At 41.0% G+C, this 18,854-nt stretch overlaps 1 protein-coding gene and 1 non-coding gene across 3 annotated transcripts in view; one reads left to right on the top strand and one right to left on the bottom strand.

Moving 5' to 3' along the window:
• The window catches only part of Fbxo10 (F-box protein 10), a 57,146-nt gene that overhangs the window by 14,741 nt on the left and 23,551 nt on the right, over positions 1–18,854 (top strand). The window contains exons 2-3 of one of the 2 annotated variants that reach the window (XM_077797065.1): positions 671–732; positions 16,269–16,859. In XM_077797065.1, the coding sequence (XP_077653191.1) occupies positions 16,275–16,859 (585 nt within the window). In that variant the 5' untranslated portion in view covers positions 671–732; positions 16,269–16,274. The remainder of the gene's footprint in view (positions 1–670; positions 733–16,268; positions 16,860–18,854) is intronic. The other variant, XM_026414801.2, reaches the window with a different exon arrangement.
• Positions 5,996–6,068, bottom strand: Trnae-cuc (transfer RNA glutamic acid (anticodon CUC)). Its single transcript has one exon. It is a non-coding gene; the product is annotated as a tRNA-Glu (tRNA).

Below are 18,854 nucleotides of genomic sequence, written 5' to 3'. Positions count from 1 at the left end.
GAGCCAACTTTTTCTTCTATCAGACGCAGAGTCTCTGATTTGATATCAAGCTCCTTGATCCATTTTGAGTTAACTTTTGTGCATGGTGAGAGAAAGGGATTCAGTTTCATTTTGTTGCATATGGATTTCCAGTTTCCCCAACACCATTTGTTGAAGATGCTATCCTTCCTCCATTGCATGCTTTTAGCCCCTTTATCAAATATAAGATAGTTGTAATTTTGTGGATTGGTTTCTGTGTCCTCTATTCTATACCATTGGTCCACCCGCCTGTTTTGGTACCAGTACCATGCTGTTTTTGTTACTATTGCTTTGTAGTACAGTTTGAAGTCTGGTATCGCTATACCTCCTGATTCACACTTCCTGCTTAGAATTGCTTTTGCTATTCTGGGTTTTTTATTTTTCCATATGAATTTCATGATTGCTTTATCTATTTCTACAAGAAATGCCTTTGGGATTTTGATTGGCATTGCATTGAATCTATAGAGAACTTTTGGTAATATTGCCATTTTGATGATGTTAGTTCTGCCTATCCATGAACAGGGTATATTTTTCCATCTTCTAATATCTTCTTCTATTTCTTTCTTTAGGGTTCTGTAGTTTTCATTGTATAAATCTTTCACCTCTTTTGTTAGGTTGATTCCCAAGTATTTTATTTTATTTTTTTTTTTAGGATATTATGAATGGGGTGGTTTTCCTCATTTCCAGTTCAGAAGATTTGTCGCTGATATACAGGTATGCCTTTGATTTATGCGTGTTGATTTTATATCCTGCCACTTTGCTGAATTCATTTATTAGCTCTAGTAGTTTCTTTGTAGACCCTTTTGTGTCTTCTAGGTATAGGATCATATCATCCACAAATAGTGATAATTTAAGTTCTTCTTTTCCTATCTTAATGCCTTTAATTTCTTTTGTCTGTCTAATTGCTCTGGCCAGTATTTCGAGAACTATATTGAATAGAAGTGGTGAGAGAGGGCATCCTGTCTTGTTCCAGATTTTAGAGGGAATGCCTTCAGTTTTTCTCCATTTAGAATGATGCTAGCCTGAGGCTTAGCATATATAGCTTTTACAATGTTGAGGTAAGTTCCTGTTATCCCTAGTTTTTCTAGTGTTTTGAACATAAAGGGATGCTGTACTTTGTCGAATGCTTTTTCTGCGACTATCGAGATGATCATATGGTTCTTTAAGTCTATTTTTTTTTTTTTTAGAGAGTGAGAGGGACAGAGAGAGAGAGAGAGAGAGAGAGAATTTTAACATTTATTCATTTTTTCTTAGTTCTCGGCAGACACAACATCTTTGTTGGTATGTGGTGCTGCTGAGGATCGAACCCGGGCCGCGCGCATGCTAGGCGAGCACGCTACCGCTTGAGCCACATCCACAGCCCCTTATCTTTAAGTCTATTGATGTGGTGAATAACGTTTATTGATTTCCGTATATTGAACCAGCCTTGCATCCCAGGGATGAATCCTACTTGATCATGGTGCACCATCCTTTTGATAGGTTTTTGTGTCCGATTTGCCAGAATTTATTGAGGATTTTTGCATCTAAATTCTTTAGGGATATTGGTCTGTAGTTTTCTTTCTTTGAGGTGTCTTTATCTGGTTTGGGAATCAGGGTGATATTGGCCTCATAGAATGAATTTGGAAGTTCTCCCTCTTTTTCTATCTCCTGAAATAGATTGTAGAGTATTGGTATTAGTTCTTCTTTAAAGTTCTTGTAAAACTTTGCTGTATATCCATCCGGTCCTGGGCTTTTCTTGGTTGGTAGTCTTTTGATGGCTTCTTCTATTTCCCCACTTGATATTGAAGACCTGATCTTTAAAAAACAAACAAACAAACAAACAAACAAGAGCCTGTATTTGCATCTGCTCTGCCTCTGGTGAGGGCCTTCTTTCTGCATCATAACTTGGTGAAGGCATCACATGATGAGACCGCACTGTGCTAGCTTGGGTCTCTATTCCTTATTAAGCCACTAAGACCATCATAGGGCCCTACTTTCATGACCTCATCTAATTGTGATTACTTCCCAAGGCCCAACCTCCAAATATCATTAAAACGACTTTGGAGATTAAATTTCCAACACCTGAATTCCCAGGGACACACTCAAATCATAGCAGGTACCCTTGCCCAGAATCCCTTTGTTATTATTGTTATTATTAGAGCTTTATGGTTATACATAGTACTAGGGTTCATCCCCACAAATTCATACATGCATGGAAATTGATTTCAGTTCATGATCCCCCCCTTTTCCCTTCTGTCCTCCCTCCCCTCTCCCATTCTCCTTCCTTTACTAAACTTCCTTTTGCTCATCTGTTAATTTGTATTTGATGGGGATCTTTATGTTACCCTTCCCTCCCCCTTTCCTTTATTTTTATTCTAGCTTCCACATGTGAAAGAAAATATTCGACCTTTAAGTTTCTGGGTTTGGCTAATTTCACTTAGCATGATATTCTCCATTTACCAGCAAATACCAAAATTTCATTCTTTTTTATGGCTGAGTAGAACTCCATTGTATGTATGTATGTATACACACACACACACACACACACACACACACACACCACTATTTCTTAATCCATTCACCTGTTGATGGGCATCTAGGTTGATTCCATCCATAATTTAGCTATTGTGAATTGTGTTGTTTTAAACATTGAGGTTTGTCCAGAATTTCTGAGATACCTCCATGTCATCTTGAGGAAAGAAATTTATCATTTAACATTTGCAAAATTGTGAGTTTCTGCCTTTATTCTTCCACCTAACATATCTCTCCTGGATGGACTGCCTTAAAAGGTATCTCTGATCACCTCCTGAGAAATCGATAATAGAGTACCAGCTCTGAGCCTGGCATTCAAGGCTTTTACCCACGTGAAATGAGTAAGAGGGGAGAACCTCAGTGTTCCAAGGGGACAGAACTGAGATCAACTAGGGAAGTAATTGAGAGCTAGACTCTGGCTCAGTTTGGGAAAGAATACTGAAGTCACTGTGGAATAGCCATAGAATGGGCCATCACAAGGTGTCCAGGGGCTCTATAATAGTACCCTTTACAGTTCCATGTGCTCCATCAGTAAGGTATAATTAAGTTATGCTATAGTGCTATAGTAACAAATTGTCAAGTTGTTTTTTTTTTCTCTTTCTCTCCTCCCCCTACTCCTTCTCTCCCTCTCTCCTTCTCTCCCTCTCTCCCTCCCTGAAACTGGGGATTGAACCCAGGGGTGCTTTACCACTGAGGTACATCCCCAGCCTTTTTTTTTTTTTTTAGACAGGATCTCATGAAGTTGCTTAGAGCCTTTCTAAAGTTGCTGGGGCTAGTGTTGAACTTGAGATATTTCTGCTTCAGCCGCCCAGGTTGCTGGGATTATCGGTGGGTGCCACCGTACCTGGATACTACCCAAGTTCTTAATGCCTTAACTCAAAATGAAGGTCTGTTTTCCATACCTCAATCACTCAAGGATTCAGGTTACCTGGGTAGTCATCATATATTGCCAGTTGCAGAACCAGAGCTGAATGCGAATGAGCTCTGGAGGATCTTAAATGCTGTAACCCAGAAGTAACACTCATCTCTTCTAAAAACCCATTTGCTAGCCAGGCTCAGTGGCGCATGCCTATAATCCTGGGGACTTGGGAGGTTGAGGCAGCCTTATCTCAAAACACCAGAAGGGCTGGGTATGTGAGTAAGTGGGTAAGTGCCCCTGGGTTCAATCAGTGGTAGGGCGGGTAGACATTAGCTAATTCTAGGCATATGGCCCTGCCCACCTTCAAGAGTGACAAGAGACCAAAATCTCATCAAGTGCCTGGAGGAAAAACTGGAAATAATCAAAAGGCATCAGTTACCAACAGATGTACATTAGGTCACCACCCTCCTCCCACCCAGCATGGGTGCTGGAGATGGACCCCAGGACCTCACACACACTACAAGAGCTCTTTTAATCATCACAATAAGCCTTTGGGGTGGTATCAAAATCCTCAATTTATGTAAGAAAACTGAGGCCCAGAGTGGTTAATGGACTTGCTCAAGTTCACTTCCAACTTGATCCCAGGTCTTCTTTGAGATAACTGCTCTTTGCCTGACGCAGCAAAGGCCACATTACTGAAAGGGTTGAAGCTAAGGAGGAGAGTCATATGTTAAGGATGCTGCATCGAGGTATGGATGGCGGGTGGCTAACACAATCTATAGACAGCTTGTTAAAAACACACATAATTGCTTCTACTCTAGAGATCAAGATTCTGGAGGCCTGAAGTGGTGCTAGGAACAAGCCCTAGGTGATTCATAGGCAGATAGTCAAGAGCCATGATTAAAGATCTACTTCTATGGGAAGTCCTACCAAATCTGCCTCAAATATTCTCTTTACTCTGGAGCTCTATAAGCTGCAATAGTGCTTAATTCTCTCTGTCTCATGTTGATATTAGCTGTGTTGATTTGCTTATCACTTGATTTGCTTATCATTTTTTCTCATCCCCGTGTCCCCCCAATTCCTGAAGGGCCATGTGGGAAAACAAATAAACTGAGGAATGAAAAGGATTTTTATTCTTTAATTTCTTATGCACATTGAGACCTTAAGAATCTCTGTGTAGATGGCACATGCCTATAATCCCAGCAGCTCAGGAGGCTCAGACAGGAGGATGGCGAATTCAAAGCCAGCAACAGCAAAGCACTAAGCAGCTCAGTGAGGTCGTGTCTCTAAATAAAATACAAAATAGAACTGGGGATGAAGCTCAGTGGCTAAGTACCCCTGAGTTCAATCCCCAGTACCCCCCCCAAAAAAAAAGAATCTCTGTGTAGGCTGGGCATAGTGGCACACACCTATAATCTCATTGACTCAGGAGGCTGAGGCAGGAGAATTGCAACTTAGTGAGACCTTGTCTCAAAAGAAAAAATAAAAAGAACTGGGGTGTAGTTCCATGGAAATATGTACCTGGTTCAACCTCCAGTAACAACAACAACAAAAGAATATGTGGAAATTTCTAGGTTGATGCAGCTATCTCATGGGGAGGAGGGTGATCCCCAAAGCTCTGTTTACATAGTAAATAAATTATGTAAGATTAAGAAAACACTAATTATTCACCTAAAAATTGGAGGTAAAGACTTGATGGAAAGAAATTCATTTCTGCTTATTAAAAGCAGTGTTAATAAGCATATACTTTTTGCTAGATATTAGATGCTGTGTTGGATTTTTGCTGTATTCTAACTAAACTGTGGCCCAGGTTTTTGTTAATGGGCTGTTGAGTAGCCATGACAAATCCATCTGGGACCAAAATTGGCAGTGCTGGATGCTATGAGATGTAACATGGAGCACACAAGGGGTTGGCTGGGTGGAACATGTGATGTAGTAAACTAGGCTGAAGTTGGCAGGGAGGCAAGCTTCAGTGGCCAGCACGGTGGTTGTAATGCAGGTAGTATTATCAAAAGTTCAGTCCTGTCCCCAGTGCCCATCTAATAATTAGGACAAGGTTTTGAGAAAAAGGGGAAAGAAGTTTTATTGCTTTGCTAGCAAAGGAGAAACACAGGATTTCTGTCCCAGAGGCTGTGATTCTGCCTATCAGGGGAAATAGGGTTTTTAAAGAAGTGATTCAAAGGCTACATTCCAGGTGTGCCTTCTCAGGGGTCATAATTCACTTGTGGACTTGGGAGATAGCCATTTCTTAGAGTCGACTGACTCTGTCCCTGAGGTTTGAATTACTTCACTCCTACTGGTGTAGTTTTTTTCTCAAAAAAGATAATTCAGCCTAGGATGGGACAAAGGGTAATCTTGCTTCCCCCAAGATTGGGAAGAAGGAGAAGAAAAATGGGGGGGTCAGTTTTTAAATAAGACTCATAGGTAGGCAGAAACAATTATGTCCAAAGCATGGAATGGACTCCTGTTTCATTAATAGTGATTTAAATCACATGCCTCCAAAGAATTGGAATATTAGCAGAGGTCCCAGGGAGGGGCCTGCATGAACAGACATGAAGCCTCTTACCTGGAAGGCTATGTAGATTAAGGTTAGCTTGTTCACTCTTTTGGTGGTGCTGGGGATTGAACCCAGGGCCTTGTGCATGAGAGGCAAGCACTGTACCAGCTGAGCTACATCCCCAGCCCAGCTCATTCACTCTTAAACACCTACCTGTCAGAGTTGTTCCTTGTAGAAGGAAAGAACTTCTTGGAAAGTACATAGTATATGGCACTCCCTGGAAAAACAGTACCCAGTTATACTCAGAAGAACTAATCAGAAAGTAGGACATGGGGTGGAGAACAAGAGGTCTAAGAAGAAGTAGGTCAGAGCTCTTATAATGATCAAAAGATATTCCTTCCAGATGCAGCAATTGGTCCTGTTTAAAATGAACTGGCCCTCAGGGATGAACTGTTTGGATAGTGGATGGTTTGCATACTTTCATATGGGAAATTATAAAAATGGGGATAATATAATTCTTCTAGTGATTTTAAATTGAAGTCACCAGTTAATAAAATATGTACTAGGTGAGCACTTTACCACCTCTGAGCCACAACCCCAGCCTGAGTTTTTTTTTTTTTTTTTTAAGAGGATAGAGACATTCAAAAAGAAAAGTGTAAACTGTGTGGGGACATAGTGTGATGGGGGAGGGGGTGGCATCTATTATGTGGAAGGAGGAGACTGAATCTGAGCTAGTTAGCAGAAGTGGCCTGCGTGAAGGGTCGGGGCTAGATAGAAGAAGTATAATATGTGAAGTCTTTGAATTTAGAGAACCAAGTACAGGTTACCAAGACTTATATGGAGAAAGCAAAATAATATTTTTTATTACTTTGTAACTGAGGGAAGCCAAGAACATATTATCATCCCTCAGCATCTGTAGGAGATTGGTTCCAGAATACCACCCCCTGCCCCATAGCCACACAACTACAAATACCAAAATCTGCCAGTGTGCAGCAAGCCCCTCATGTAAAGTGACAATAGTATAGCTGGGTGCACACACCTGTAATACCAGTGGCTCCAAAGGCTGAGGCAGAAAGATTGTGAGTTCAAAGCCAGTCTCAGCAACTTAATGAGGCCCTAAGTAACTCAGTGAGACCCTGTCTCTAAATAAAATACAAAAAGGGGCTGGGGATGTGGCTCAGTGGTTAAGCACCCCTGGGGTCAAGAATCTGGTACCAAAAAAAAAAAAAAGACATAGTATTTGCATATAACCTATGCACATCCTCTCATATACTTTATTTTTTAAAATTTATTCTAATTTGTTATACACAACGGCAGAACTCTCATACACTTTAAATCATCTCTGGATTGCTTATATAATACCCAGTACAATGTCAGTGCTATATAAATAGTTTTGTTAAATTGTACTGTTTAGGAAATTGACAAGAAAATGTTTGTACCTGTTCATTACAGATACAATTTTATTTTCAATAAGCAGTTGGTTGAATCCATGGATATGGAACTGTGGACGCAGAGGGCCAGCTGCAGCTGACAGGGAGGGGCTTATTGAGGCTGAATTGTATTTAACCCCCTCAGAGTGGCCTTGCTGTCAGAGCTCCTTCTTCATGCAAATAGCACTGTGATAAGAAAAGCAACATTTGAATTATGAAACAATTAGAGACAGAGCCCTGTAAAGCTTTCTGAAAGGTCTTGAGTAAAGTTGGGATGGATGTGGAATGTGAAAATGAGACCTCGTGAGGGAAATAGGTTATGTGAGGGTCAGACAAAAAGGTTATTTCAGCCTGCTGAGGTGCTAGTGGTTGGTTGGAGATAATGATAAATCATCACTTATTGGCATATTTGATTGAAAGAACCCATGGGCTGGGAAAACTCAAAACCCTGCTCTCAAAGGGCCTGGGACAGTGGCACAGGAGTTATCTCAGTGCCTTATAGCTAAGAATGCTCTTCTTGTCTTTTCTCTTGTCCTGAAGAGTTGGAACTGAGAAGGGAGTCAACTTTGGGTGTTGAATCTTCAGAAATAAGTACCCAGACCCTACTTGAAAGAAACTCACAGTCCTATGGAGGATACAGAAGTCTACCAAGTAGGCTTAGAAAAATGACCAGGCCAGTAGAAATAAGCAGGTCTGATACCCAGGTTGTGGTTCTGAAATATAACGTCCATTAAAAGAAACTAGGACAAAAATATGTTGAGTTGATTTTTGACAAGAGTACAAAAGCAATTCAATGGAGAAAGGCTAACCTTTTCAACAAGTGGTGCTGGGACAGCTGGACATCATAGGCACACAAATAAATAGATACATAAATAAACTTCAGTCTGAATCTTATCTCCAAATAAAAAATGGATTATAGGCTTAAGTGTAAAATATAAAATTATAAAACTTTTAGGAAAAAACAAGAGAAAAATCTCTAGGATCTAGAACTAGGTAATGAGTTCTTAAACTTGACATCAAATGCACAATTCATGAAAGGAAAAAAATGTCAGAAATGTGTTGGTGGTGTGGTGCAGGCCTTAGGATTGACAAAGAGATCAGGGAAACAGAATAATAGCCTAGAAATAGATCCACACTATTGATAGCTGCATAGGAAAAAAATTTAGAAAATGAACCTCAATCACCCCCTCATGCCATATCAAACATTAGTTCACAGTGGATCATAGAACAAAAGTAAAAGTTAAAAGCCACAAAGTTCATAAGAAAATATAGGAGACTGTATTTATGACCTAGTGATTACCAGAAGTTTTCCAGTCAAGAAAAAAATTAATAATCATGAAAGAAAAAATGATAAAACTAGCTAGGCATGATGGTGCAAACCTGTAATTCCTGTAACTCTGAAGGCTGGAGGATCACAAGTGTGAGGCCAGCCTGGGCAAATTATCGAGACCCTATCTCAAAATAGAATTTTAAAACGCTAGGGATGTAGCTCTGTGATAGAATGCCCTGGTTTCAATCCCTAGTACCATCCATACACACACACACACACACACACACACACACACACACACACACCCCAGAATGAAAGAAATGGTAAAACAAGAACTCACTCAATTTACAAAGTTCTCATCAGAAGATCCCATTAAGACAAAGGGCAAATCACAAACTGGGAGAAAATATTCACAGAACATAAGTCTGGCAAAAGATATATAAGGACATCTTATAATTCAATAATAAAAATAATGCCTGATTTTAAAATAAGCCAGAGATTTGAATAGGCACTTCAAAAAGGAGATACATGGATGACTGCCTGAAAACATGCTTAACATCATTAGTCATGAGGGAAACAAATGAAAACCAAAACAGTATAGCATTACATACCAGAATGGTAACATTAAAAGACTGACAGCAACAGGTGTTGAAGTTGTAGAGGAACTGTGTTTCTTGGAAATTCTTGGTGTGAAATGGTAGAGCCTCTTTGGGAGAAGGGCCCACTGATACCACTCCTAGGTATTTACTTAAAAGAAATTAAAACAGGTTCTCAAAAGCACTTTTGGGAACTATTCTTAGCAGCGTTATTATAACAGTCAAACTGGAAACTGTTCAATCTTCCATCATAGGACAATTGATTTTTTTTAAGAAAATGATATATTAACATATACAGTAAAGTACAATTCCACAGTAAAAAGAAATAAACTATTGAGATATGCAACAGGAGATAAAACTCAGATTATGCTGAATGTAAGAAGCCTTCCAAAAGTATATATACTCCATGATTTCCTTTATAGGAAATTCTAGAACAGACAAAACTAATGGTGGAAAATCAGAGCAATGATTTCCTCTTGGGGTTGGAATTAACCAAAAAGACTCAGGGAACTTCCTGGAGTTCCCTTTTTTAATAGGGGTTTGGATTACACATGTGACTTCATTTGTCAAAATTCTACAAAAGCATACTGTGGAATGTCCATATTAAAGAATGTGGCATTCTAAAGAGATAAACTATTGATAAACAAAACAGCTTAGGTGAATATCCAGGGACTTATGCTGAGTGTGTGTGGGGGGGGAAGCTAATCTCAAAAGATTGCATACTATATGATTCCATTTATATAATATTTTTAAATGACCTGATTTCAGAAATGGAGGACAAATTAATGGTTGCCAGAGATTAGAGGAAGGGGAGGCAGCTATCAAGTAGGTGTGACTTAAAAGGCCATTGTGAAGGATCCTGTGTTTCTTGTGTGGTGGTGGATACACAAACCTACACAGATAACAGTTGTACAGAACTTAATACATAAGCACAGAAACACATAAGTAAAAATAAAACAAGAAATCTGAATAAAATTATCAGGGTCCTTATGCTGAGTATGATCTTATACTGTAGTTTTGTAAAATATTAGCACTGAAGGAAATATGAACAACGTATACAAGGGACCTCTCTATATTATTTCTTATAAATGGATGTAGATCTGCAATTATATCCATACTTAAAAAAAACAGCTTCTTAAAGAAATGACTGGTACCACGTTTGGGCAGGAAATGTATAAAATAAGCCAGGAACTTTGGACATAACAGAGAGCTAAGAAGCTATCAGAGATTCCTGGGTTGTGTCAAAGGGACTGTGGAACCAACATGAGGCAAAAGATGTCTCAAAGAGAGACAACCATAAATGTGCCTCCTGCTAAGAAGACAGCAGTACCACTTACTAGGCATCCTGGGGGTGGAATACAGGAGTGGAATCCAGCAAGTCTCTGGATCCAACGGCCAACATGCAGGAAATACTGATGTCAGGGGAACAAGTTGAACTCTCCCATGAGTATGCGTGCAGTCGGGAAAAATCAGACTGTGGGAAACTGGCTAAAAGGGTTGGGTTCTTCAACAAATAAATTGTAAAGAAGAGACAGAGAGAATGGAACCTGTAGATTAAATCAGAATCATGGGCTGGGGATGTGGCTCAAGCGGTATCGCGCTCGCCTGGCATGCGTGCGGCTCGGGTTCGATCCTCAGCACCACATACAAGCAAAGATGTTGTGCCCGCTGAAAACTAAAAAATAAATATTAAAAAAAAATTCTCTCTAAAAAAAAATAAATAAAATAAATCAGAATCAAAAGACCTATGAAGCTAAAACCCTAAGGACAAAACTAAAACTATGGTACATGGGAATGCATACTTGTAAGATAAAACCATAAAGAAGTACAAGGACATGATTAATTTAAGGAAGTGAAAAACAGAACTTTAGAGACTATCTGAAGCAGGAAGAGAGAAAAAGAGGGAGAAGAGAAGAAATCAAGAAGCTTTCCCTAGTTACTGACTTGAGCAGTCAGGTGGAAGAAGCTGGTGCCATTAACCATGATATAGAATACAGATGGATGGAGAGATTATAATATGAACTACTATTATGGTAGTGCATGCCTGTAATCCCAGTGACTTGGGAGACTAAGGCAGGAAGAGCACAAGTTTGAGGCCAGCCTCAACAATATTATTGAGGCCCTGTTTCAAAAAAAGAAAAGGAAGGGCTGGGATTGTGGCTCAGCAGTGGAGCGCTCGCCTAGCATGGGCGGGACCTGGGTTCCATCCTCAGCACCACATAAAAATAAAGGCATGTGTTGTGTCCATCTACACCTAAAAAATAGATATTAAAAAAAAAAGAATAGGAAAAAACGGGCTGGGAATATAGCTCAATGGTTAAGCATCCCCAGAACCAAAAAAATAAAACTGAGATGAAGTTCACATACAATGGATTGCACATTTTAAAACATACTACTATCCAGTGAGGGTTTTTTCAAACATATGCACCCATGTAACCAATATACCAATCAAGATATAAAACATTTCCTTCACTTCCAAAGTTGTCTTCAAGACCCTATGGCAAGCAATGTTCTGATTTTTATCACCATAGATTAGTTAGGTCTGTTTTTAAACTTCACCTAAATGGAATTATAACATGAATACTTAGTCTTTTGTGAATGGCTTTTTTTTTTTTTTTTTTTTTTGCTCCCGACGTGTTTTTGACATACATCCACATTATTGCCTACATCTGTAGTTCATTCCTTTTTATCACTGAATAGTATTCTGTCATGAATACATCACAATTTATTTATCCAGGATTATGTTGGTGGACATTTGGGTTGTTTCCAGTTTTTCGTTGTTTTATTATTGTAATTGAAGCTGCTGTAAGCATTCTTGGATGGGATTTTTTTGGATATATGTGCTTTAATTTTTTGTGTGTAAATATCTAGGAATGGAATTCCTTTAACTATAGAAGAAAGTGCCAGTTTTCTGAATTGATGCTAGTAATTTATACTCCTACTAGTGATGTTGGAGAGGTCTGTCTGGCTGCTTCACATCTATGCTAATTTGATGCTTTGGGTACTTTTAATTTTAGCCATTTGCATACAAAGTGGCATTTCATTATGGTTTTACAGTCTGAGCTCCCCAATCTAAAAATCCAAAATTTTGAATGCCAACATGATGCCACAAGTCGAAAATTCCAGAACACAAAACTTTGTTTCATGCATAAAATTACTTAAAATATCACATAAATTATTTTCAGATTCTAAGACATGAAACATAAATGAATTCATGTTTAAACTTGGAGCCCATCTCCAAGATACTTCATTAGTGTATGCAAATATTCCAAAATCTGAACCATTTCTGGCCCCAAGCATTTCGGATAAGGGATGCTCAACCTACAGTGAATACTATGATTTTTAACTTCATGAGTTTATTGGCTGCTTATTTTTCTTTTGTGAAACTTTTGTTCAGATCTTTTGCCTATTTTTTATTGAACTTTTTGGTTACTGAGTGCTCGATTTCTTAACATTCTGGATACAAGCCCTTTGTCCCATATGTGTATTGCAAATATCTGCTCCCATTTTCTCTCTTGTCTTTTCTTGTTCTTAATTGTATTTTTTGATGAACAGAAAATTTTAATTTTGATAGACTGGTTTATTAGTTTTTCTTTACCCAGGGGTTAAAATTTTTATTTTCCCATGTTTTCTTCTAGAAGTTTTACAAGCTTTAATGTTTAGGTCTACAACCCATCATGAGTTGGTTTTTGTATAGTCTGAGGTATGCGTCAAGGTTCATTTTTTTCCCATACAGATACCAAATTGTTATCTGTGAATATTGAGCTTTTTATTGAAAGGCTCTTCACCCTTGAATTACATTGACCCTTTTCCAACTCAGTTGACTGATACATGTGTGGCTCTACTTGGAACTCTGTTTTTCTAGGCCATACTCAAGTATATCTTCTGGCTGTTGGGTTGAAGGTGTCTAGATTTTGTTCTCTTTTTTCAAAGAGTGTTCATTCAGTTTCATTCTACAGATGGTGAAATCAATGGCAGAACCTTTTAATATGTCAGGCTGACTTTTTTTTAATAGTTTTTGTTGCTGTTGTTTTGATAGGAGAAGGAGTAATTATATTTGTTGTCATTGTATCCATTTGTTGGTTGGTTTTGCACATTTGTTGGTTGGTTGGTTTGGCAGTGCTAAGGATTGAACTCAGGACCTCATCCATCCTAGGCAAGTGCTCTACCACTGAGCTACATCCCCAGCAGGCCTGCTTTTATTCTTCAGATTTGAATTAGAATATGGCCAATTCTTCCTGAGACTCCAAATGAATTCTCCACATTGTCTGGGCTAGAATTCCATTGTCTCCCAGCTCTGCATGATCTCTTAAGGTTCACCTTTGGGTTCTCAACCCCATAGCAGGCCACTAGGGCTCATGCAGTCTTGGCCTGCACATGTACAGCCCGGCTGTGCTGCTCTCTCTGGTCTGGTACCTTGCCTTGCAAACACCAGCCTCTTCAGCAGCTCAGAACTCAAATCTGCCGCTCAGTGAGACCACCACTCTGCTCAGCCTCCATCTCTCCCCACCATAGTAAGAAAGTGCCCCGGATAAAAAGGCCTTTGTGGCACTCACCTCCCACCTTCTCTTTTTCTCAAAAATGGTGGTCCTGAGCAGCTCATTGCCCAGTGCCTGAGTATATATTCAGTTGCCTCATATATTTTATCCAGCTTTATAATTGTTTATGCCAGAGGGGGACTCCAGTTCCAGTCATAACCTAACATGGAAGTCAGAGTTCAGTTTTGGACATAACGTTGATTTTTTTCCCTTGTATTTTATTTATTTATTTATTTTTAATCTCTGGAATAGCCAAGTAGAAATGCCCAACAGGAAATTGTGCATTCCCCTAAGGAACTTGAGACATCTGGGGTTGGAAATTCAGATTTTGTAGTCATATATGTACAGTGGTAGTGGAAGCTAAGGAGATGGATATGATCACTCAGCTACAGAATTGATGCAGAAATGGATAAAAGAATGTTTTTCTCTTAAAATGACCAAGACAATACAGCTAAAGAAAGAAGTGAGGGACAGGAGATATCAATATCACAGAACCATCATGAGTAAAGTGGCGTTTATCTAGGGGAATGGTCTTTCTCTATGAAGTGTAACAGTCCAAAGCCCAGCTTTTCTCCAGTGCTGCTGAGGACCTGGTAAAAAGTGACCATGACAGAGGAGCCTCCGTGCCCAGGCTCTAGTACTAACCTGTACAGTTCAAGCCACACCAGGCTTGAGGAAGCTGAGCATTTCTTCCAGATGTGATCACACGTTTGTGCTTCTAACCTTATTGGAGTTAGATACCTGATAGGTATGAGCACCATTTTCAGAAAACTGAGAGGAAAAGCAAGGTCCTGGGGAGGAAAGCCGTTTGACAGAAGGTCAGTCGTGGAGCCTGCCCTGTTCTAATTCTTATTTCCAGTTGTCTAGAGACATGCTAGCAAGTTCTCTAGGTCATCTGTCTCCTCCACCCTTTTGGTTTTTCAGATGGGCAAGTTGACGCATAAGTGAGAGGGGCCTGGGGTGTGGCTCAGAGATAGAGTGCTTGCCTAGCATGTCAGGCCAAGTGTGATCCCTAGCACCACAAAGAAAATAAAAATAAACAAGAGGGCTCGAGGTACAAGAACAGAAATTCAATGAGGTCAGCTTTGCCAAAAGGAGAATCTATTATAAGAGCAAAGAGACCTGATGGCATTCAAAGGGCAAGGATAAAGCTGAGCTCTGGGGAGAGGACTGAGGTGAGGCCTGCCCCAGAGAAACGGGAAGCTTCTGCTCTTTTCTCGGCTTTTTTTCTGTGTCTCTGATTCATTCTTCTCTCATTATAGACCCACTTCTGCCTCCCATCTCAGGGAAAAATGATCACCAGCAACTATCTCTGAGTTTGTTTGTATTTATTTAAATATTGTGTATTTATTACTTTTGGCAGAATTGGGAATTGAACCCAGGAGTGCTCTACCACTGAGCTACACCTCCGGCCCTGCCCACTTGTTTGTTTATTTGTTGAGACAAGGTCTCACTAAGTTGCCAGAGCTGGCCTGGAACTCGCAATCCTTCTGCCTCCAGCCTCCTGAGTCTCTGGGATTACAAGTGTGCGCCACCAAGCTCAGCCTATTCCTGAGTTTATAGCCTAGGAAAGAAGGCATCCATTTCCCATCACTCAGAAAGGAAACTACCCTGATTTTAGAATAGCACCTCATATTCTCTCGGAGGTCTCGAAGAGCCATTTGGATCAATTGCAGCCAATCAGTTGCAGCTTAGGAGTTGGGGTATCATTTTTCTATATACACATCTTCAGGAAGCCTCTGTAACTGTGTGGTATAAATCAGTAAGAGAGAAGGATATTTTCCAGAGTAAGCAAAGAGGCAGATGGCTGGGCAGCCAGCCTACTAGATGTTTAGGACATTAGGATTACATCAGTAACCAGTGACTGAGCCAGGACCAAAACCCACGCAGTCTTTCCAGGGGCTGCCCCACATGGAAAATAGTAGCAGTGATTTGATCTGGGAATAAGGAGAGACAGACAGACTCCATTCTTCTTCCTACTGGTATGAAGAGATAGTGGTCTCTTCCCAGGGAAACTAAGGGATCCACACCCATAGGACCATCAGAGCCAAAGGTAGGTTCCCCCTCTATGAATCCAAACCCTTTCAGTTACAAGTCACAGAAACCTAAATCAAACTAGTTTTAGCATAAAGGGGATTTATGGAAGGCCACTGGAGCCCCTCACTAGATTGAAGGAAGAACCGTAGATGTGAGGGTATCTTTAGGAATCTGTACTCGGCACCACCAGACACATACAAGTGTACTCACCTTTTTTCATACTCATTTTCACTTTTCATTTTCCATCTCTATTCTTTTCTGCTTCGCTCTCATTCCACAAGGTTTTCTCCACGGAGAGGGGTACCTAGCTGCCAGCAGTTCTGGAGTCATATCCTTAAAGTGTCTGACCAAAGAGAAAAGAGTCTTCCTTCTAACACTTGGTCAGAGAAGGATTCTGATCACTGATTGGCTGGGCCTTGTTCACTCGCTCATCCCTAGGGAGATGGTGGGGTATGTTATGAAGGGGAAAGGTAAACAGGGTAAACAAAAGCCTCTTTTGTATCTTTCTCCAGGTGACCATGGAGGCTGGAGGCCTGCCCCTGGAGCTGTGGCGCATGATCTTAGCCTACTTGCACCTTCCTGATCTGGGCCGCTGCAGCCTGGTGTGTAGGGCCTGGTATGAACTGATCCTCAGTCTTGACAGTACTCGCTGGCGGCAGCTGTGCCTAGGCTGTACGGAGTGCCGCCATCCCAACTGGCCCAACCAGCCTGACGTGGAGCCCGAGTCTTGGCGGGAGGCCTTCAAGCAGCATTACCTTGCCTCCAAGACATGGACCAAGAACGCCCTGGACTTGGAGTCCTCTGTCTGCTTTTCTCTATTCCGCAGGAGGAGGGAACGACGCACCCTAAGTGTCGGGCCAGGCCATGAGTTTGACAGTCTGGGCAGCGCCTTGGCCATGGCCAGCCTGTATGACCGAATTGTGCTGTTTCCAGGTGTGTACGAAGAGCAAGGTGAAATCATCCTGAAGGTGCCTGTGGAGATTGTAGGCCATGGCAAGTTGGGTGAGGTGGCCCTGCTAGCCAGCATTGATCAGCACTGCTCAACCACACGCCTGTGCAACCTCATCTTCATGCCAGCTTGGTTCTCACCCATCATGTATAAGGTGGGTGTCACATCCAGTAGATGCCATCCAGCCCTGAACCCAGGGTCATGGCCTCTTCTCAATTTTTGTTGGAATCGAGAGTTCAATAGCTATTCCTATACACACAGTCCTCTGAGGTCTGAACCCATTGAGAAATGGGCACAGTTTTATCCCCATCAAAGGTGTATTAGAAAATGAGCCTTGGCTTTGGGGTCAAAACTGCTGTTCCCTTTCCAACTAGATTTTCTGGAGCTACAGGTTGAGTAGCCTGGTGGGCAAGCCAGGCTGCAACATGGTGAGAGGAAGCAGAGAACTCATTAGCTAGCTGCTCATGGGTGAGCCAGAGAGAAGGTCATGCAGGGGCAGCAAATCTCAACACATGAACACCCCGCCCTACGCAGGTCAGGCTTTTACCAGGAGTGGCTACTTCTCAAGGGTGACTGGAGAAGGGATCAGGAAAAGTTATTCCAACATATTCCTTCCATGAACACATAGATGTGTTTAGAGCAAAGCATGTATGAAGGCGTTGGTAGTTCCTGGCACAACAGTCTACAGCTTATATCTTGCCTACCTTCTGCAATATTTGGATTATGTACCTATTTGGTAAAAATTATATTTCCCCTATTACTACCATTAGTAGCTTGTCTCTTGCATTTGTAATGGTCATTATACCACTAGCCATTTAGGAAGCACTTGATGTGCACTCGGTATGGGCCGTGATCTCACTTACTTTCCCTATAGTCTGATGGGATGGGTAGTGACATCTGATTTTATAGATAAGGAAGTTGAGGCTCAACAAGATTTAGTGATATACCCAGGGTCACAGACTCAGTAGGGACAGCTAGGATCCAAAACCCATATTTATAATCTAGGTGACTTTCCATCCATGGCCTCACTTGATCCCCTCAACAAACACTGTGGCAGATAGAGTAGATGTGGTGTCCCTGTTTTGTAGATGAGGGGTACTAGAGGTTAAAGATGCTAAGTAACTTTCTCAGGTGGTTAATTAGTGAAGTTAGAGCTCAAATTTGGGCCTCCTGATTTAAGCACTTATAAAATCACATCATGTTGGATTCCTTGAAAGCTTAAAATCCTGCTTTTTTGACTCCAGAATGTTTTAGAAGGACTGTTAGAATTGTTAGAATTGAGAGTTCAATAGTTATTCCTATACACACAGTCCTCTGAGGTCTGATATGTTTCCCGTGTGCTGGTCCACAGACATGGAAAGGGAACATTGTCTAGAAACAATATTCCAGACCCCTCATTTTCATAATATATTAATTATTTGAAGAATATGTTAATTTCAATCTCTGCTTCCCCCTCAGCAGTGTAGCCATAGGCCTTCAAGGGAAAGAGCCTGGCCTTGGGCCTCTGGGTGGCCCACCATTTGGCTTAGTGCTTGGCATGTATTAGTGCTCAGTCCATGATAGTATTTTGCATAAAAGAGGCACAGTGGCCTGAAATGGCCTTTCCTAAAAAATGCAAAGACCAGGACGATTCTCAGCAGTTTGCAGTGAATCCCGAGGACCCTAGCAGTGGCTCTGCATCTCCAGAGCACTGGCCTTTATCCTTAGAAAGGATCAAGGAAGACAAGATGGACTTAAATTGCAGCTAGGAAAAAATAAGTTAGCTGTAAGGAAGGACTTGGAGAGGTTAAGGGGACTTCAGCTCTTGGACAAGCTTTCAAGGGAGGCCACTGCTAGAGAATTTTAAAGATTTTTCAAGGGATAGGTGTGGCTGGACTGTTAAATGGAATCATGAGACACCCCCTCCTTCATTTTATGGCATCTGATAGTATTTGAGATCCAGAAACAGGTCCCCCCACCCCCAGAAATATAAAGCAACTGGGTCTTGCCAAGCTTGCCTCTCAGTCAGGCCTGGAGCCAAGAGGCCCAGATGAATTATGCTGTGGGTTCAGGGCATCCCCTCCCCACCCCAGACTCCTGAGGGCTCTCTGTTCCTTGTGTTCCTGACTCCAGACAATAATGGTAACTTTTATTGCCAGCTTTGCACCTG

Source organism: Urocitellus parryii, chromosome 4, assembly GCF_045843805.1.
Source record: "Urocitellus parryii isolate mUroPar1 chromosome 4, mUroPar1.hap1, whole genome shotgun sequence".
In the NCBI taxonomy this organism is placed as follows: domain Eukaryota; kingdom Metazoa; phylum Chordata; class Mammalia; order Rodentia; family Sciuridae; genus Urocitellus; species Urocitellus parryii.
The sequence above is the reverse complement of the archived record's forward strand: the minus strand, read 5'-3'. Positions and strand labels throughout refer to the sequence as shown.